Below are 21442 nucleotides of genomic sequence, written 5' to 3' on the forward strand. Positions count from 1 at the left end.
AGAGCAGGATAAAATGTCAGCACAACATTGTGGGCCGAAGGGCCTGTACTATGCTGTAGTGTTCTATGATATGTTGTCCCTTGACCTTACGTTGGCCTTTGTTGGAACAGTGGAAGGTGGAAAGGTCAGAGTGGAAGCATTTCTCTTTACTGCCAAATGTGGTATCCGCGAGCAGCCCTCTGTGCTGCAGACTGTTGACAGACATTTCTGGTTTGGAATCTGCAGCCGTGTCTCATGATTTCTATCTTGGTCATCGGACCATCGTGTCTGTGAGTTTGGTTTTGCAACCACGGTAGCTGGGGCTGTTTTGTGTGCAGCAGGGTTCAAGCTTGGAGTGTTTCACACCTCCGTCCGGCAGCGCAGAGGGAAAGCTTTGCAAGGCTGTGGGGCAAAGGCAGGCCTCTTGGGGCCTGCTAGATTACTGCTACTGGCTTGATGGGCCAAATGGCTGCCTTTCCGGCTTCTGCCCTCTCCCTTTCCAGTCCTGATGAAGGTTCTTGGCCTGAAATGTCAACTGTTCATTTCCCTCCGCCTGACCCGCTGAGTTCCTCCAGCATTTTGTTTGCGTTGCTCCACACTTCCAGCATCTGCAGTCTCTCTTGTGGCTGCCTTTTGTGCTGTGCAGGAAGGAAGCAGTCCTCGATAATGGAGTGGCTTAGGCAGCAGTTGGTCAATGCCAGCACAGCGCAAACAAGCCCACTGTCTGGGCAGGAGACTGGAGGAGAGAGGGGAGGAAATGAGGGAAGGTTACGAGGGTGGGTGAGCGAGGAAGAAGTTGACACAGCAGAGGCGTTTAGAGAAATGTTTCCCACGCTGGAGCTCTGTCAGCAAGGGTAGACGAGACAGGATGGAAGACAGAGAGGCAGCAGGTGCGATGTCTGTATTTTCAGTGTGGATGAGATGGACCAGATGGCTTCAACCAAGTGTGCCATGTGATTTTTTGATCTAAGTTGGTACTCTAATGCAGAGCTGAGGGGTGCTTACACAACGCTGGTGTACAGTTGGTATGCAAGGATCCGATAGAGCTGGAGAGGGTGCAGAGGAGATTCACCAGGATGTTGCCTGGGATGAAACGTTTCAGTTATGAGGAGAGGCTGGGTAAGCTGGGTTTATTTTCCCTGGAGCAGAGGAGGTTAATAGAACATAGAACACAGTACAGGCTAAAGAAATTTGCCGTGTCCCCTTTGACACTCATCAACTTTTATCGATGCACCACAGAAAGGACCCTATCTGGATGCATCACGGCTTGGTATGGCAACTGCTCTGCCTGGGACCTCAAAAAACTGCAGAGAGTTGTGGTTACAGCCCAGCACATCACGGAAACCAGCCTCCCCTCCATGGACTCTGTCTATACCTCTCACTGCCTTGGTGAAGCAGCCAGCATAATCAAAGACCCCACCCACCTGGGTCATTCTCTCTTCTCTCCTCTCCCATTGGGCTGAAGATACAGGAGCCTGAGGGCACGTACCACCAGGCTTAAGGACAGCTTCTATCCCACTGTGATAAGACTATTGAACGGTTCCCTTATACAATGGACTCTTGACCTCACAATCTACCTCATTATGATCTTGCACATTATTGTCTACCTGCAATGCACTTCTCTGTAGCTTTGACACTTTACTCTGCATTCTGTTGTTTTTACCCTGTACTACCTCAATGCACTGTGTAATGAATTGATCTGTACGAACGGTATGCAAGGCATGTTTTTCACTGTACCTCGGTACAAGTGATAATAATAAACCAATACCAATAGCTGCCCACTGGTGGGCATCAATGTAGTGGACAAATGGCCTATCTCCATGCTGTATGACTCTGAGGTCCAGGAAGTATTTTTTTTGCGGCAGCTGATGCTCTAGTAGGTTGCTATTTATGTTACAAAATACATGGTTAACTGGTTCATAAGTACACATCACATTTCACGCTACCACTGTTTAATGACAGTCATATAATTTGTCTCGGACTTAGTCGTAAAGAGGTGTTTTATGAATGACGTGACATTGCTCGGCTCTGTGCAAATCAAAATGCAGTCATTGACTGCAGAATGCGAAGCATACAGAACAGCCACTCATCTCAAATTGTCTGCTCAGCTGCTGTGGTTACAACTCACCAGTGCTCCAGTAACTTGGTAAATGTTGTCCTTATCAAGCTGAGGGTTTCTGCTGCTGGGGTTGAAATGTTTTCCTGTTTCGGGTAGCGAGTGCCAATTCCTTACCCCCTGAGATGTATAGTGTTGCTTTGATACTTCTGTGTCCAATCCAGAGAGCAGAAGTGCAGTGATTAGCTTATTGAACTGGTATACAGGAAGAGGTCTGAACTATCGATCTGAGGCAATTGCCTGAGTCCCACCTCCGCAGTGGAGAGTTTAAGTAATTAAACAGGTTTTGAATGAAGCTTGTATTTAGAGTTACAGCATCATACGGCATGGAAGCAGGCCATTCAGCCCACTGAGTCTGTACTGACCATCAACCACCTGTATACAACAGTCCCATTTTTATTTTCCCTGCATTCTCATCAATTTCTTCAGCCCCCCAACCCCCCAATTCTCCCACTCACCTACACACTAGGAGCAATTAACAGTGGCCATTTAACCTACCAACCTGCGCGTCTTTGCGTTGTGAGAGGAAACCCACAGGGACAACGTGCAGACTCCACACAGACAGCACCTGAGGTCAGGATTGAACGCACATCACTGGGGCTGTGAGGCAGCAGCTTCATTCATCGTGTCCAGTTGGTAATAGTGACCATAGTTACTGAAATGGCACCCAGTTCTGAGCCATTAATCTAGAAACGAGTTCAAATCTCACCACTGTGGCTGTGGACATTTTGTTCTTACAAAAGTTTGTCTTGTTAACAACAACTATTAGGGAAAAAAAATTACTCTCTTACATAGATTAACCTACATGTGATCCAGACCCACCAGGATAGTTGAGCTCCAGCTGGCTTTTTTCTGGCTGAGCAAAGCATTTGGGACAAATATAAAATGGATGATGAACACAGGCCCATCCACAGATCTCCACATCCTTTGGAGTGTAGAATCAGGCAGGGAGAACCTGCCACTTTATGGAAAATTAGTCCCACCTTCTCCAGAAAGCTGCAGAGGTTCACATGGCAGGGTTGTGGGTCAATGAAAGTTTAAAATCTGAGACGAGTAAATTTTTGTTTGGTAAGGACATCGAAGGAGATGGAACCACCCCTGTGGAGTGAAGTTGAGCTATAGTTCAGCTATTGAGCAGCATTGCAGGTTTAAGGTTTCAGATCCCACTGTCCCTTCTTGTCTGAAGAAACGTTTCCTGTCATAGCCTTCAAGCAGGTACACCACTTCTCAATCCCACTTGAATTCTGCAGCCCACTCCTATTCTGATCTATCTGCCTGTTCTGCACAGTTCCAATGAAACCCAGTGCAAGCTTGAGGAACATCACCTCATCATCTCTCTGGGCATGTTGCATCCCTTGAAATTAATTAGCAAATTCAACAATTTCAGATAACTCACCTTTTCTGTTTGTATCTGCTGTTAGGTTATCCACCTGTGATGTTAACACAAGTTTTCTCCCTGCACAGATGCTGTCTGATCTGTTGGGGACTTCCATTATCCTCCATTTGGTTTCAGATTTCAGCAGCTCTGACCTGCATTTCACAGCTTTAATGTGTCCTTATGTTCGTTTTCTCTCTGCCTTCTTTAATCTATTATACCAGATAGCTCCTTAGAAAAAAAATCAGGATTACTTGGGCCACCCTGGTCCCATTCTTTTGGAAATTTTTCCTTTGTCCTATCCGTCCATCCCTAACCTCCTCTGCAACTTAAAATTAACTTGCTTTCTTCCGTTCCCCATTCTGATGAAGAGTCTTTGACCCGAAACATTAACTCTGTTTCTCTTTCCAGCGATGCTCCCTGACCTGCTGAGTGTTTCCGGCACTTTCTGTTTTCATTTCAGATTTACAGCATCTGCATTTTTGTTTGATTTTCACTCATTTTAATTCTGTTCCCGGGTTCATAGAATCTTAGAATTGTCCCCATGCGCTGAACCTATGTATATCCCTTTGCAGTCTCTCTGTGTCCTTCTCACCACTTGCTAAACCTTCATTGTATCATCCTTTCAGCTCATCCACGCTGACTGTGGTGCCTAGCTATGCTAATCTCGTATCCCTCTATGACTCTCCTATCCACGTACCTTTCCAAATGCATTTTAAACATTGCAATTGTGCTCTACCGCCTCGCTCGCTCCAGGTAACCACCACCCTCTGTGTGGAAAAACATACCCCTCAGGTTCCAGATGCCAGCAGATGGGAATCTTGGTCGGCATGGACCAGTTGGGCCGAAGGGCCTGTTTCCTCTGTGTGCCCAGAGTTAGTGTGAAAAATCACAAGTGAAGAGTGATCATGAGAATAAGAAGTGACTGGAGGTGGTGGAATCTGGAATCTGGAGGCAGGTACTCTCACAACATCTAAGAAGTATCTGGACGAGCACTTGAATCACCAAGGCAGAGAAGCTACAGACCAAGTTCGCCTAGATAGGGTTAGAACGGGTACATATTTGATGGCTGGTATGGATATGGTGGCCGTTTCCCTGCTGTGTCACTCTGACTGTTCTCCACATATCTGCGCCTCAGGGCATGAGGGTCGAAGACAAAAGATGGACGATGAGATGGACTCTGACCTCACGATCTACCTTGTTGTGACCTTGCACCTTATTGCACTGCACTTTCTCTGTAGCTGTGACACTTTACTCTGTACTGTTACTGTTATTACCTGTACTACGTCAATGCACTGTGTACTAACCCAATGTAACTGCACTGTGTAATGAATTGACCTGTACCATCGGTATGCAAGACAAGTTTTTCACTGTACCTCGGTACAAGTGACAATAATATACCAATACCAAAAACAGCATGAAAGAAAGGCATTTTCTTCACAAAAGAAAAATATAGACCACAGGGCATGTTGAAGCAAAAAGGTCATCAGATAGAAGATTAATGAAAGGTTGAAGCACATGCAGGAGCAGTACAAATGGACGAACTTACCACCATGGACCAGTACGACCTGCTCTGCTTTCCCCTTATACATTGGAGCTAGTTGGTATTGGTTTATTATTGTCACTTGTGCCGAGGTACAGTGAAAAGCTTGTCTTACAAACCGATCGTACAGATCAATTCATTACACAGTACAGTTACATTGAGTTAGTACAAAGTGCATTGATGTAGTACAGGTAAAAACAGTAACAGTACAGAGTAAAGTGTCACAGCTACAGAGAAAATGCAGTGCAGTAAGGTGCAAGGTCACAAGGTAGATCGTGAGGTCATAGTCCATCTCATTACATAAAGGAACCATTCAATAGTCTTATCAGAGTGGGGTAGAAGCTGCCCTTAAGTCTGGTGGTATGTGACCTCAGGCACCTGTATCTTCTACCCGATGGAAGAGGAGAGAAGAGAGAATGTTCCGGGTGGGTGGGGTCTTTGATTATGATGGCTGCTTCACCAAGACAACAAGAGGTAAAGACAGAGTCCAAGGAGGGGAGGCTGGTGTCCGTGATGCGCCGGGCAGTGTCCACAACTCTGCAGTTTCTTGCAGTCTTGGGCAGAGCAGTTTCATATTTCTGAGTGAGGTTCTTGCAATGCTTACATTTGAATTTCTGACAATTCTGCATTTAACATCACTCGCCATCTGTGAATGGTTTTCTGCTGTGCTGTCCGGAATAAAATCAGAAACTTGTGGGAATAATAAGCAGCATCTGGCAGTGGGGAAACAGTTAATGTTTCACCAGAATTGGGGAGGGGTAAGGTGAACAAGAGGTGGTTCGGGGGTGGAAGGAGAGAACAAAACAGATGATACAATGACAGTTGGGTTAGCAAGTGGTAAGGGGGACACAGAGAGCCTGCAAAGGGATATATATAGGTTCAGCAAGTGGGGAAGAAGTTGGCAAATGGAGTACAATGTGAGGAAATGTGAGGCTGTCCACTTTAGAAGGAAGAATGAAAAAGCAAATTATTATCTGAATGTGTTGTGTCAGCAAATGTTGCAATACAAAGGGATCTGAGGGTCCTAGGACATGAAACATGCAGGTACAACAAGTAATTAGCAATGTTGGCCTTTATTGCAAGATCAATGGAGTATAAAAGTTGGGAAGTTTGAAAGCAGCTTTATAAAGCGCTGGTGAGATTGCATCTGGAGTGCTGTGGACAGTTTTGGTCTTTGTATTTAACAAAGGATATACTTGGAGGCGGTGCAGAGAAGGTCCACTGTGTTGCATCCCAGGATGGAGGGGTTGACGTATGAAGCACGGCTGAGCAGGTTGTTCATATGGTCATTGGAGTTCAGAAAAGTGGGAAGTGATTTTATTGAAGGATGTGGTTTCAAGGGGGGTTGACAGGGTGGATATTGTTTCCCTTAGTAGGGGCGCATAGAATTGGGGGGCATAACTTCAGGATAAGGGGCTCACCTATTTATGATGGAGATAGGGACAAATTTCCTCTCTGGGGATCATCAACCTTTGAAATTCTTCACCCCAAAGAGCCCGTGGAGCCGGAGTCATTGAATGTATTCAAAGCGAAGATCAACAAACCTTTGATTGTTGATCTTCGCTTTGAATAATGTCAGCACAATGTTGTTGGCTGAAAGGCCTGTACTGTGCTGTAGTGTTCTATGTTCTTAACAATAACTGGTTGCCCAGCATTGTTTTGCCAAGTGCAAGATCAACATCATGGGTAAGGCCATAATCTCAGACACAGGAACAGGTCCCTTGGGCCTGTTGTAGCTGGTCTGTCATATCTTATCATCTTGCTCTACTAACCATTAGTAATCTTGCCTAATAGAATTAAAGAACAAAGATTATGCAGCCTGTGGAAGTGACCTTCCAAAGCAACATGGAGAGGTTCTGAGATCAAGTTTGCGGGTTCAAATCACACCGAGGTTACAAAATGTCACTATCTGCCATCACTTGCTTCAGTCTGACCCCTGAAGAGGGAAGCTCAGGATAACCACTGGCAGATAGACTGAGTTTATCTGGGGAATCTGAAGCTTATTATCACTGAAGTTTGGTTTTATATAATGTGTGTGGCTGCCGGTGTATCGGAGGAAGAAATTGAAAGCTAAGTGCTGGGAGATGCCGGTACAGTGGTTCAGTTTGAGGAGCAAATGCCGAGAGTCTGACAACAATCACCAGAGGTGTGTTCAAGTCCCACAAACTCATCTGGAGAATTTAAATTTAATTAATTGAATTAAATCTGGAATTACAAAAGCTGGATTGTTGTAAAAATGTGGCTTTTAACTGCCCTCTGAAGTTAACCTTTTGATTCCTTTTGAAACCTTCTGCTTTCGAAGATTGTAGAGGGACATTGATAGGATGCAGAGCTGGGCTGAGACATGGCAGATGGAGTTCAATTCAGAGAAGTGTGAGGTGGTACACTTTGGAAGCCAAACTCCAAGGCGGAGTACAAAGTTAATGGCAGGATTCTGGGGAGTGTGGAGGAGCAGAGGGATCTGGGGGTTCATATCCACAGATCCCTGAAAGTTGCCTCACAGGTGGATAGGGTAGTTAAGAAAGCTTATGGGATGTTAGCTTTCATAAGTCATGGGATCGAGTTTAAGAGTCGTGAGCTAATGGTGCAGCTCTACAAAACTCTGGTTAGACCACACTTAGAGTACTGTGTCCAGTTCTGGTCGCCTCGTTATAGGAAGGATGTGGTGGTGTTGGAAAGGGTGCAGAGGAGATTTACCAGGATGCTGCCTGGTTTAGAGAGTATGGATTATGAGGAGAGACTAAGGGAGCTAGGGCTTTACTGTTTGGAGAGGAGGAGGATGAGAGTAGACATGAAAGAGGTATACAAAATATTAAGAGGAATAGATAGAGTAGACAGCCATCACCTCTTTCCCAGGGCGCCAATGCTCAATACAAGAGGGCATGGCTTTAAAGTAATGGGTGGGAAGTTCAAGGGAGATATCAGAGGGAGGCTTTTTACCCAGAGAGTGGTTGGGGCATGGAATGCGCTGCCTGGGGTGGTGGTAGAGGCAGGTACATTGGTCAAATTCAAGAGATTGCTAGGTAAGCATGTGGAAGAATTTAAAATAGAGGGATATGTGGGAGTAAGGGGTTAGATAGTCTTAGGCAAGGTTTAAAGGTCGGCACAACATTGTGGGCTGAAGGGCCTGTATTGTGTTGTACTGTTCTATGATTCTTATGATTTAAGGGAAGTTAAGGAAAGGCAATAAATGCTGGCCTTGTAACAAAAATACCGTGACAGGAAGTGAGTGCGACAGTGACGGGGACAGAACGTTTCGTGGAAGAACTGTAGTAGATGTTTATGGGGCACACTTCATAGTCAATAAAAATGAACCTACTGACTGTTGTCAGAGCAGCATCTTGCTGCTGTAACTCTGGATATCATCCAGGATTTAACTGGGCGGCACAATGGCATAGCCAGTAAAGTCACTTCTTCACAGCCCCAGAGACCTGGGTTCAATCCTGACCACAGGTGCTGTCTATGTGGAGCTTGCACCTTGTCCCTGTGAGTGCAGGGTTTCCTCTGGGTACTCTGGTGTCCTCCCACATTGTAAAGATGTGTGCGTTGATGTTACTTGGTCGGTGTAAATTGCCCAAGTGTTGAATTGGAGGGAAATTGATAAGTATGACAGGGGAATAAAAAATAGAATTAGTGTAAATGGGTGGTTAATGATTAGTGGACCAATGGGCCTGTTTCTGTGCTGTATCCCTTGATGACTGCTGCTGTGTGCATGAACTGATGTCACCATTGCTGCACATAGTATGAGTGTAATAGAGCGAGTCCTATAAGAGCCAACATCTGATACCCTTGCTTACTTCAACATCATTATCATCAATTTGATTCCGTGACTGGAAACGGCGTGGCACATAATGCAGCGGGTAGTGCTGCTGACACACAGCTCTGGAGACCTGGGTTCAATCCTGACTTCTAGTGCTGTCTGTGTGTGGAGTTTTGCACATTCTCCCTACGACTGTGTGGGTTTCCCCTGAGTGCTCCTGTTCCCTCCCTCATCCTTGAGATGCTCTGGTAGGTTAATTGGCTGCTGTAACTTGTCCCTAGTGTGGAACTCGGTGGTAGGAGAGGAGATCTAGAGGGAAGTTGATGGGCATGTGGGAGAAAATAGGTTACAGGGAAATAGCTGGTGGAATGGGATTGATGGGATGGTATACGCTCGATGGGCCAAATGGCACCTTCTATGTCTTAACCCTCTATTATTCCATGATCAATCTGCATTGTTGTATCTGCTTGCAGTGTGATTCTGGATTATTTTTTGAGGCGTAAAAATTAGGAACATGAATAGTTTACTTAGTCCCTCAAGCCTGCTCTGCCACTCAATAAGATCATGGATGATCTGATGGTAACCTGGAATCTACTTCCAGTAACCTGGAATGTTAGTACCAAGTCTCAATGCATTCATCACAGCTTATTAATGACTTGCTGATGAGCTCGGGTTAAGGAAACCTTCAGAGTCTTAGAGTCATACGGCTCAGAAACAGGCCCTTTGGCCCAACTGGTCCATGCCGACCAATGTTGCCACCTAAGCTAGTCCCATTTGCCTGTGTTTGGCCCATATCCGTCTAAACCTTTCCTATCCACGTACCTGTCCAAATGCCTTTTTAAATGTTGTTAATATACCTGCCTCAACCACTTCCTCTGGCAGCTCATTCTATATACGGACCACCCTCTGGGTTAAAAAGTTGCCCCTCAAGTTCCTATTAAATCTCTCTCCTCTCACCTTAAACTGATGCCCTCTAGTTCTTGATTCCTTAACCCTGGGAAAAAGCTCGTGCCCATTCACCCTATCTATGCCCCTCATGATTTTATACACCTCTATAAGATCACCCCTCACTCTCCTACGTTCCAAAGAATAAAGTCCCAACCTGCTCAACCTCTCTCCATGACTCGGCCCCTCAAGTCCTGGCAACGTCCTCATAAATCTCCTCTGCACTCTTTCCAGCTTAATAGCATCTTTCCTAAAGCAGGATGACTAAAATTGAACACAATATTCCAAACACGGCATCACCAACGTCTTGCACAACTGCAACATAACATCTCAACATCTATACTCGATGCCCTGACTGATGAAGGCCAGCGCGCCAAAAGCCTTTTTCACCACCCTATCTACCTGCAACGCCACTTTCAGGGAACCATGTACTTGTACTCCTAGGTCCTTCTGTTCTACAACAATCCCAAGGGCCTGACCATTCACTGTGAAAGTCCTACCCTCATTTATCTTCCCAAAAGATAAAACCTTGCACTTATCTGTATTAAACTCCATTTGTCATTCCTTGACTCACTTACTCAGCTGATCAAGATCCCTCTTTCCCCAAGACCAACCAATGTATGATGATACATTACAGGTGGCTCAAAATCTGCTAGCTTCAACCCTTCCTCTGTATTTGCATGCCCAGTTTGGCTTGTTTTTTAGCTGCTTAGTCAATTCCTCTTGGTTTTTCATCCAGTTTGTTCAGAGTGGTCAGCAGAGGTTGTGTAGGTGTGATGACACAACTGCACATACTTCATACACCTGGGAGCATTTCAAGAGCTGCCCTGCATTATGAAGTCAATGGTTTGAAACAATAAATTAGCCTGTGGTATGTGCACAACATCATCTCAATTTATGAGCTGGCTTATCTTGGCATAGGGACAGTCTGCAATGCATAGTTCCACGGATCTCTGGAATGTAAGGCTCATCACTGTGACCTTTTACAGTACATAAATAGAGTCCTCTCCTGTCAAGTGCAGTTCAGGGGAAGTACTTCTTGTCTCTGAGTCTGAAGGTCACTGGTTCAACTCCCAGGACATATGTCAGAACTTGGTATTAACTTTCTCTCCATAACATCAGAACCCAAGAACCAACTGAGATGATTGAAGGACAGGTGGAGAAAAGCTAGTTCCACTAATAGGCGAGTCCAGAACAAGAAGCTAAAGCTGGGTGGTTCCAAAATGATGTCTGGAAGCACACAAAGGGATTGGGAATCTGGAACTCCAGCAGATGTGGAGGCTGAAGAGTTGAGTTGAACCTTGAAGACTGAAAGATTGTTGTAAGGCTCAGGTGCTGGGGTTATTGGAATTAATGCAAGTAAATGGGATGGAATGGTGGAACAGGACTGAGGCTATATAGTAGTTGCCCTGGTAGCTTCTGACTGCTAATCACCAAATGACCTGCTGAATGCACAGTCTTTTGCCCAGTGAAAGGGAATCAAAAACTAGAGGACGTAGGTTTAAGGTGAGAGGGGAAAGATTTAAAAGGGACCTGAGGGGCAACTGCTTCACGCAGAGGGTGGTGTGTATGTGGAACGAGCTGCCAGAGGAAGTGGTTGAGGCAGGTACAACGACAACATTTCAAAGGTACTTGGGCAGGTACATGGATAGGGAAGGTTTAGAGGGATATGGACCAAGTGCGGGCAAATGGGACTAGCTAAGATAGGCATCTTGGTTGGCATGGACCTGTTGGGCCAAATGGCCTGTTTCTGTGCTGTATTACTCTTATGATCTCTGCGTCTATTGTTGAGTATTCTCCTGACATGCAGAGTGAAAATTAATCTTCAGAAAACGCTTTTGTCTCTTTTAGATTTACTTGATTACAAACAGTTCAGTCACAATGTGTACAACTACTCCACGTTTTGGCTTGAAGAGGAACAGGGGATCCTTTATGTCGGAGCAAGAGAGGCCATTTTTGCTCTAAATACGAGTGACATCAGTAACAGCTCCATGAAAATGGTAAGGATCACATATCACAGGGTAATAACGTGTAGGAGAAAGCTGTTTGGACGATGCCAGCTCTGTTGGAAGAGCTCACCAATCAGTCCCACTCCACTGTTCTTGCCTCACGGCACCTTTTCAATGGCCAATGTTCTTTTGAGAGTTATCATTGAGTCAGGGCATCATTAACAACACCAGTATTTCTTGCCCACGTCTCACTGCCCTCAGCAGTGGTGTGCCAGCTTTTTGTACACCAAGATGGTTTCCTCTTCGAGAATTGATTTAATGCACTTTCTGAAAGTTGCCAGTAAATCTGTTTCCACTGGGCAGACCATTTGTAAAGAACAACATCTGTTACAGAAACGTGAGTTATAAGTGATGTCGGTAGCAATGAAAGCAAGAGAGCAAATCAAAATTTGAGGTGGTCTACAGGTCAGGGGTAATCGGACCAAAGGATTTAGACATAAACAGTCTCTGTTTTAAAGTCTATCTTTACATTTTCCATTAAAATGTCCTAATTTTCCATTGACAAAACCTTAAGCTGCAGACCAAGTGCTGGTAATTAGGATTAGTGTAGATAGGTACTTCACGGTCAGCATAGACAGAAGGGCCTGTTTCTGTGCTGTGTGACTCTGTGGCTGTGTGGCTCAGGTGTCAGACATACCACAACATCAAAGCAAACAGCTGGCAAATTTACACAGGGAAAAATGGAAGAGAGTCTCAGTAAGACCATCAAAGCCCCGGTTACTTCAAATGGAGCATGATATTTCAGTTAATTTTATTTCCCTCTACATTATATTATTCAAGAAAGACATTCAAAACAGATTGTGGATATTCCCAGGTAATTAGATAGCCACATGAACAATAGAGAAATGGGGGGCTATGTGGGAGGGAAGGGTTAGATAGATCTTAGAGCAGGATAAAATGTCGGCACAACATTGTGAGCCGAAGGGCCTGTACTGTGCTGTAACCTTCTATGTTCTGTGTTCTATCTTCACGCTAGCTTTAGGTTTCTTAGCGGAAAATGTATCTGAGGACTCATTAAAAATCCATTCGATTTGCTCAATGTATTCATAAAACAAGAATGAACACTAATAATGTGCTCCATCCATGCTGGGCATGGAGACTGGAGGAGCTCTGATCAAACTGGCCAGTGATTGGGGGATAATGAGTTAGTCACCAAGCTGGCATTGGTCAGCAGATCACATGCTGCCTGCCCTGTTGTTTTGGGGCAGCCCAAGCTCTCTCAGTCCCAGCACATTCCCTTCAACCTGCTGAGCAAAAGGAAATAGTTAGAGTCATAGAGCACAGAAACAGGCCCTTCGGCCCACCATGTCTATGCTGACTATCAAGTACCCATCTATACTAATTCCATTTACCAGCACTTGGTCTGCAACATAATTAAGTGTCAGCACTCTTGGTGGATTACCCAGCCATACACCTGGCCTGGACTCTGCTAGTGGGTGGAGTATAGGTTATTGAGGTGCTTGTGTGGGGCGGGGATTCTATATCCTAATGGAGGTCAGTACAGCTCCATTCACATGGTAACTTGGCCTCTTAAGGAAAGTTCCAACTCACTTCCAGTCTGTGAACCTGAACACCCCGACCATGTTTGGTTACCCCCCTCCCCATTGCCTATGTTGAAGAGGGGTGGCTGTCAGTTCTAGAACCAGGAAACACTTGGAGCAGTGGTTTCTCCGAGTGACCTCCAGTTCAGCTGCCACTGACCAGGGAAAGGGCAGAGCAGGACTTGAGCTTGTGCTCGTCGTCACTCTGAGAATGTAAGTGCAAACTGCTGTCCCTCGTTGAATTCTGCATGGGAATCTTAACTTGATGCTCTAATGTATTTCCATGTTATTTTGTTAACAGTTGCAGTGGGAAACAAAACCCGGAAAACGATCAGATTGTCTAAATAAGCGGGGAAACAATGAGGTATGGGAAATGGATTAGACCATGTGAACTTACCTTAAACACTTCTCCCCGTGATCTGTTCACCCATCACCCCCTGTTGCTCGCTACCCTACACTGGCTCTGGTCCAGGCACCACCTCAGATCTGAGGTTCTTGTCTGTGTTTTCATAACTGTACCTTTCCATCACTTGGTAAGCTGCTGAAACCTTCCGACCTTCCAAGATTTCCAGACTTCTCCAACTCTGACCTCTTGTGCAGCCCCAATTTTAATTTCTCTATCACAGCCAGCTTTGACAACATCTGTGGAGAGTTTCAGCGGGAGGCAATGCAGCCCCTTGGAATTATTTCCCAAACCTTTCTCACTCCTTAGAGTGCTCCTTGAAGCCTGACTCCTTGACCCAGGTCTTGCTGACCTGTCCTAATATCTCCTTAGATAATTGACAAATTTTGTTTTAAAATGCCCTTCATTTTAATGTGGCAGAATGTCCACATTGGGACATTCTGCCACATCAGAGGAATTATGTAAATGAAAGTTGTTATCGATAGATGCTGGCATTTTGAAATAAAATTCCGGAGAGTTAAGTACTGACCTGCTCTTAAAGTGTGCTGTGCTCTTTACAGATGGACTGTTATAACTATATCCGTTTTCTGCAAAGATTCAATGGAACCCATTTATTCACCTGTGGCACATATGCATTTCATCCTCAATGCGCCTACATTGTAAGTATTCCTTCCAGCATTGTTGGAAATGTATTCTTTTTCAGCGAGCATCATCTCCTGTTGCACTGATTACCTTGATCTTATTCTCCTCCCCCCCCCCCCCCCCCCCCAACCATAAAGGAGATTAGAAACTTCATTCGATCAGCTATCTTTGAGGGAAAAGAGAGGTGCCCTTATGACCCCACAGTTGGATACACAGGCCTCATCGTTGGTATGTATTAAAACTCAGGCACATCCTGAGCTGTGTCTTTGTATTTCAGTTTTAAGTCTGAACTAATGATATCAATTTTTGATTGTACAGGAAGCAAGTATTTGAAATTCAGGCAGTGTCTGATCTTAATAAAGGGCTGTCGAATTGCATTAAACTTGCTCTTGAGATTCTGACAGGTGCTCTGAGTGGGCTGTGCTCCCAGTTGGAAAATTACTCCCATTGTGCCTGTTAAGAGGATACGACATAGAAATAACAGTATGGTGTTGGGTGGTGTTCCCTCTTCCCATGCTGTCTGCCTCTGCAGCACCTCTTTCTCTTCGGTTTTATCATTTCTAAAGATGTCATTGCTGCTTTAAGCTCATGCTCTTTTTAAGCAGTTCTCCAGCTCTCGAGTCAGCTCACCAGGACTTGTTTCAATCCCTGCGGCTTCCTACCTAGGGGCCCATGTCTTTTTACTTATCCATTTTTAAGGTGGGTTTGTCATTGGCAAGACCAGCATTTATTGCCCATCCCTAATTGCCGTTGGGAAGGTGATGGTGAGCCGCTGCCTTGAACCGCTGCAGACCTCCTAATGAGGTTGCTCCTACAGTGCTCTTGGGCATGGAGTTGCAGGATTCAGACCGGTGGGCCACATATTTCCAACCGGGAAGGGGAATCTGCAGGTGGTGTTCACATGCACCTGCTGCCCTTCTCCTTGGTGACAGAGGTCATGGGTTTGGGAGGTGTTGTCAAATTAGACTAGTTGTCAGAGCTGCTGCCTCATAGCTCCAGCGACCCGGGTTCAATCCTGACCTCCGGTGCTGTCAGTGTGGAGTTTGCAAGTTCTACCTGTCACCGTGTGGGTCTCCTCAGGAGCTCCAGTTTCTTCCCACATCCCAACAGCATGTGGGTTGGGAGGTTAAACGGCCACTGTAAAAACCACCCCTCATGTGTAGGTGAGTGGTAGAATCTGGGAGGAGTTGATGGGAATGGGAATAGGTGACTGGGAACACATGGGGGGGGGGGGGGGAGATGCTCGGTTTGTGAGTTGGTAGAAGATGCTCAGGATTCCAGCTGGAGTGAAAATCAAAAAAAAGCTGCAGATGCTGGAAATCTGAAATAAAAATAGAAAAAGCTAGAAAAATCTCAGCAGAGTCGGCAGTAACTGTTTCAGGTCTGGGACCATCGTCAGAACTGAGAAAGAGAGACAAGTTAGTTGAGGTAGCAGAGAAGGTGGGAGAGCACAATGAGTGGAACAAAGGGAATTACCCTGATAGGATGAAATAATGTGGCAGCTCAGGGGCAGTTATATTGGTAAATTGGTTTATTATTGTCACATGTACCGAGATACAGTGAAAACTTGTCTTGCATCCCATTCATACAGATCAATTCATTACACAGTGCATTAAGGTAGTACAAGGTAAAACAATAACAGAGTGCAGAATAAAGTGTTACAGTACAGAGAAAGTGCAGTGCAGGCAGACAATAAGGTGCAAGGTCATAACGAGGTAGATTATGAGGTCAAGAGTCCATTTTATCATACTAGGGAACCATTCAATAGTCTTATAACAGCGGGATAGAAGTTGTCCTTGAGCCTGGTGGTATGTGCTTTCAGGCTTTTGTATCTTCTGTTTGATGGGGGGGAGGCTCTTTGATTATGCTGGCTGTTTTACTGAGGCAGCAAGAAGTGTAGACATTTAAAGGGAGCATCTTTGACCTTCCCTCATGAACTCCTGATTCCCACAATTATTCTCAGGTGCAACCCATGTGCTTCTAAAGTTGTTTTCAAGTTTGCAGTACAACTTTAAATGGGCCTAAAATTGTCAATGACTCAAATTTGCACAATCTGCTTTCTCACAGACAATAAAATCTACACTGCCACACTCTACGGGTTCCATGGTGGACAGGCAGATATAAAAAGGAACTTTCAAGAGCGCTCGTTCAGGATGGATGATTCTGTTCCCTACTCCTTGAATGGTAAGAAGAACAATTCAATCATTCAGTATCACTGTCATCTTTCCGGGATAACTACTCTAGACAGAAACAAAAATAGAAAATGTCGGAAACACTCAGCAGGCCGGGTAGCATCTGTGGAGAGAGAAACAGAGTCAATGCTTCTCTCTCCAAGGATGCTCATAAGGGTCCAACAGCTTGGAAGCAGGCCCTTTGGCCCACTGAGTCTGTACTGACCCACTTCACACCAATATTACTTTAATCCCATTTTATTTCCCCTCTTTTCTCATCAACTTCCCCCCGGATTCTACCACTTACCCTACACACTAAGGACAATTTACAATGGCCAATTAGCCTACCAACCTGCACCATCTTTGGGATGTGGGAGGGAACCGGAGCACTTGGGGAAACCCATGCGGTCACAGGGAGAATGTGCAAACTCCACACAGTCAGCACGAGAGGTCAGGATCGAACCTGTGTCTCTGGAGCTGGGAGGCAGCAGCTCTACGAGGTGTGCCACTGCAGCCTGAGTGTTTCCAGCACATTCTATTCTGGAATGTCGCAGTGTTCCCTTGCTTTATGTTCATGGTAACTCTAGATCATGTCTGCAAAAGGAGGGTTACGTTAAAACTCCTGATGCTCTCTGTTAGAAGAGACATCCATTTCTTAGCACGATGCAAGTTGATGCATGTTAGAGCTCTCACATGAGGGTCTGTTCCTAACGAGCCAACGCAAACTGTAATAGATATATTGTAGGACTGGAATGTACTAAAGCATATAGAGAACAATCGCAACACAAAAGCTGAAAATTCTGGAGTAAACAAAAATTGGTTCTGTTTAATTTCTTTCAACCCTTTGATTTTTGCATAGTAACTGGTGTTTTGCACCATTTGTTTGACAGTCATTTACATCTGTCAATTAAACTGTGACCACACCTTCATTCCAAGGGAATCACTGAGAGGTGTAGAGTGACCAACCTGTATATTAACCTCTGCAATGAGTATCCAAGGTTCTGGTAATAATTATTATCAGTAACTTTTAAAAGGGAGTGTGATACATTCTTGAAAGGGCAGTAAATTCAGAAGCGTGGGGAATGAGCAAGTGGTTGATTAATTGGAGAGTGCTTTCACAGATAAATGATGGAGGAATTGATAGGTTCGACACTGTGTGGTTAAACTAAACCCATGACATTCAAAATCCATTGTAGTGGAAAATTGGTATAATTTAATGTTAATTATGCTTGGGTTTAAATATCTGATCAGATTGGGTTATCTGTGTAATTAAGGGGGTTTCAGTGAAGCTCTGCTCTGTGGGGAGCTGTGTTCAAAGGGAAGTTGTGCTCCAGTGTTATCCCCCTTCTCTGACTCTCTTTAAGTACATGAGATCAGAGAATTTGCCCTATATGGAGTTTCGGTCTGTGATTTAGCTGATCGCATTATTGGTGCTGGTGAAATTTCCGGAGCTTGGCAGAGATAACTCTGAGCCTGAAGCTGTGTGAAGCTCCCAAAGCCAGGCCTATCAGGCCTTGGTGTGAAACACTCCCCGCACCAGATCTCTTGTGTCTGAGCTGAGGTCCAGCCTTATCCTGCAGATACTCTGCACCCACTAGACTGGCCCTCGACTTGAATTCCCACCCGGGATCTGAACTAATCCCATTGCCGCAATTTCCCTTTCTGAGGCCTTACATTGGAACCAGCGTGGGTAAAATGACATGGAGATTCATTTCCCGCAGTAAAACTCCTGAGGCCAGAATAAAAGATGTGGGTTCAAATCTCATCACAGCAGCAGGGAAATTCAATTGAATAAAAAGCTAGCATTGGTAATTACATACACAAAAGGTGGCCATTCACCCATCAGGCCCATGCTAGCTCATAGTAGAGCAACCTCATTGGTTGTACTCCTTCTCTCCTTGCCCTGCAACTTATTCCCTCTCACATGCCAATCAATTCCCCTACTACCTACCTACACTAGGGGTAATTTCCAATGGCCAGTTCACCTCTTTGGGATGTGGGAGGAAGCCAGAGCACCTGGAGGATGGACATGGTCACAGGGAGACCATGTGCAAACTCCACACTGACAGCACCAGAGGTCAGGGTCAACCCTAGGTCCCTGGAGCTGTGAAGCAGCAGCATTTACTGTGACCATGATGCCACAGGACTTTTACCCTTAAATATCTGAGCTATATTTGACTCCAGAACCAGCACAAAATGATTTATATTTGATTTCCTTCCAAAATATCCAGCAAGGATAGGAAAGATTTAGAGGGATATGGGCTGAACACAGGCAAATTGTCAAATGGGACTAGCTTTAGATGGGCATCTTGAAATAAAAAACTACATGGACTGGTTGGGGTGAAGGGCCTGTTTCCATGCTGTATGATTCTAAGCCAGTCAGCTCAGGGGCAACTAGGAATCAGTTGATAAGAGTGCGCCTTGGTCAGGGATGTATAAATCCTTCAAGTGAATATTTAAAAAAAAGTTCTTGATACATGTAATCTTTGCATCTGCTCCTAGTCTATTGGTATTTGCAATTTTTTTTATTGCATGCATTTCGCAAATCACATTTACTTGAAAAGCATAAATTATGTTGTGTTTTTAAACTTGGCCTGCTCCGCCGCAGAAGTGATCCAGCTCCCAGAATAACATAGCACCACTTCAGAGTTTCCACGGTGTTTCGACTGCAGGTTAAGTTGGCGAGGATCCAGTATTTGAGGTTACAGTCCATCCCTTTATTTGGCCAATGTGGCAAAGCTATCAGTCAATGTAGTGTTGAACGAGGTATTGAGAAACTGACTGGTTCTGCAAATGAGCTGTTCCTTCTTATGTGTGAGGATGTGGTGGTGTTGTGTTATATTCCTGTACAAGTAATCTCAAGCTTATGTTAATATTCTGGAGCAAGTGAGTCCAGATCCAACCCATTTAACAACTTGAACTTAATTTCAAAAGTCTGGAGTCAGTAGCAGAGACCATCAAAGTACCAATGTTGTAAACTCCGGATTAATCCTTGCTCCTTTCAGTCTAGCCTACAGGTGACTCCAGTTCACGCCAACATGATAGACCATTAACTGGCTCAGAAGGAATGTACAGTAATTTCCAGGGATTCCCAAGAACTGATTTTTTTCTGTGTTAAAAGAATCATGTCTAGACATGCCAAGGGTAGCACAGCGGTGCACACAGTAGAGCTGTTGCCTCACAATTCTAGCAACCCGAGTTCAATCCTGGCCCTGGGTGCTGTCCATGTGGAGTTTGCACGTTCTCCCTGCGATGGTACGGGATTCCTCTGAGTGCCCCAGGTTCCTCCCCCATCCCAAAGACATGCAGGTTGGGAGATTAATTAGCCACTGTGAATTGCCCCTGGTGTGTAGGTGAGTGGTAGAATCTGGAGGGAGTTGAGGGGAGTGTGGGGAAAATATAATGGGCTTAGTGTAAAAACAAAAGCTTTTCACTGTATCTCGGTACATGTGACAATGATAAACCAATTCCAATGGATGTTTAAGATAAGATGTAGGATATCTTTATTAGTCACATGTACATCAAAACGCACAGTGAAATGCATCTTTTGCGTAGAGTGTTCTGGGGGCAGCCCGCAAGTGTCGCCACGCTTCCGGTGCCAACATAGCATGCCCACAGCTTCCTAACCTGTACATCTTTGGAATGTGGGAGGAAACCAGAGCACCTGGAGGAAACCCACGCAGACATGGGGAGAACGTACAAACTCCTTATAGACAGTGGCCGGAATTGAACCTGGGTTGCTGGCGCTGTAATAGCGTTATGCTAACCACTACACTACAGTGCCTGTCTTACCTGTAACAGTGATAAACCAATCCCAATCCCAATGGGTGTTTGATAGTTGATGTTGAATTGATCAGCCGAAGGACCTGTTTCTGTGCTGTATAACTCTCCGCAACTTCTATGACATTCATCCTTTGAGGGTGGCAGAAACATTCTACGCCTCTGAAGTCAAAAGTGTAGAAGGTGTAAGCTCTACTAACCATCACGTCTGGTGCTACGGACGGAGGATGAACTTTCAGGCAACAATTCATTGTTCTTGGCCGAGGGATAGTGGATGTTTTGGGTCGAGACTCTGCATCAGGATTTTGCTTCCACAGATGCTGCCTGACCCACTGAGTTCCTCCAGCAGTTTGCTTTTTACGCCAGGTTACAGCATCTCCACTCTCTTGTGTCTCCAATTCATCCTTCTTATTCAGAGTCCCAAGTTTACGTCCACTTGAATCCACCTCAGTGAAATGGGAACAGAAAGCTGGAAGTGGGTAGGACAGGTTCTTGAATGAGGAAGGAGGTGTCAACACTGGTCCAGACCCCACCCGCTGCACCATCCACACTTTACATTGCTGTGTGTTGTGCCTTTATCTCAGTCACCAACTCAAGAATACACTCGCCGCTCTTTCTCTGTTTCAGAGCCAAACTTTGTCGACTCAGTGCTATTGACAGAGAGTGTCAACAGCTCTGTGGGTGATGACGACAAGATTTACCTATTCTTCACGGAGAAGCTGGGGGAAGAGAATGCGTTTAATGGAAAGCCCCTGGTCAGCAGAGTGGCCCGGATCTGCAAGGTAAGAGGATGTTTGAGCTTACAGTCGTGTGACGATTGAGCAGCATGTGGAGGACACAATGTAGGAGGTTATTAAATGTGTGGATCTATAAACGGGTGCAAATCACACAAGATCACAAGACAAAGGAGCAGTAGGCCATTTGGCCCATCAAGTCTTTTCCACTACCTCACCATGAGCTAAACTATTCCTATCTAGCCCCAACTTCTGGCCTTTTCCCCATATCCTTTGATACCTTGACTAATTAGGTACCTATCAATCTCCTCCTTAAATGGTTTGTCAACCTCCACTGCCTCTTTTCACTTAGAGTCAAGAGGAAGTAGGTTTTAGTCCCTACTCCAGAGACATGAGAACAAAACCTGGTTAGATTCAGGGGCAAGAGTTTCACCAACTGAACCA

At 45.1% G+C, this 21442-nt stretch overlaps 1 protein-coding gene across 4 annotated transcripts in view; it reads left to right on the plus strand.

The window, feature by feature from the left end:
* LOC127576880 (semaphorin-4G-like) overlaps positions 1-21442 on the plus strand; it is a 171415-nt gene that overhangs the window by 77373 nt on the left and 72600 nt on the right. For all 4 annotated transcript variants that reach the window (XR_007957292.1, XR_007957291.1, XR_007957293.1 and 1 more), the window contains 6 exons: positions 11570-11718; positions 13570-13632; positions 14232-14330; positions 14451-14541; positions 16381-16497; positions 20892-21046. Coding sequence is in view for 1 of the 4 variants with exons in the window: in XM_052027690.1 (XP_051883650.1) it covers positions 11570-11718; positions 13570-13632; positions 14232-14330; positions 14451-14541; positions 16381-16497; positions 20892-21046 (674 nt within the window). In the remaining 3 variants the exon portion in view is untranslated. The remainder of the gene's footprint in view (positions 1-11569; positions 11719-13569; positions 13633-14231; positions 14331-14450; positions 14542-16380; positions 16498-20891; positions 21047-21442) is intronic.

The sequence above is a fragment of the Pristis pectinata genome, chromosome 12 (assembly GCF_009764475.1).
Source record: "Pristis pectinata isolate sPriPec2 chromosome 12, sPriPec2.1.pri, whole genome shotgun sequence".
In the NCBI taxonomy this organism is placed as follows: domain Eukaryota; kingdom Metazoa; phylum Chordata; class Chondrichthyes; order Rhinopristiformes; family Pristidae; genus Pristis; species Pristis pectinata.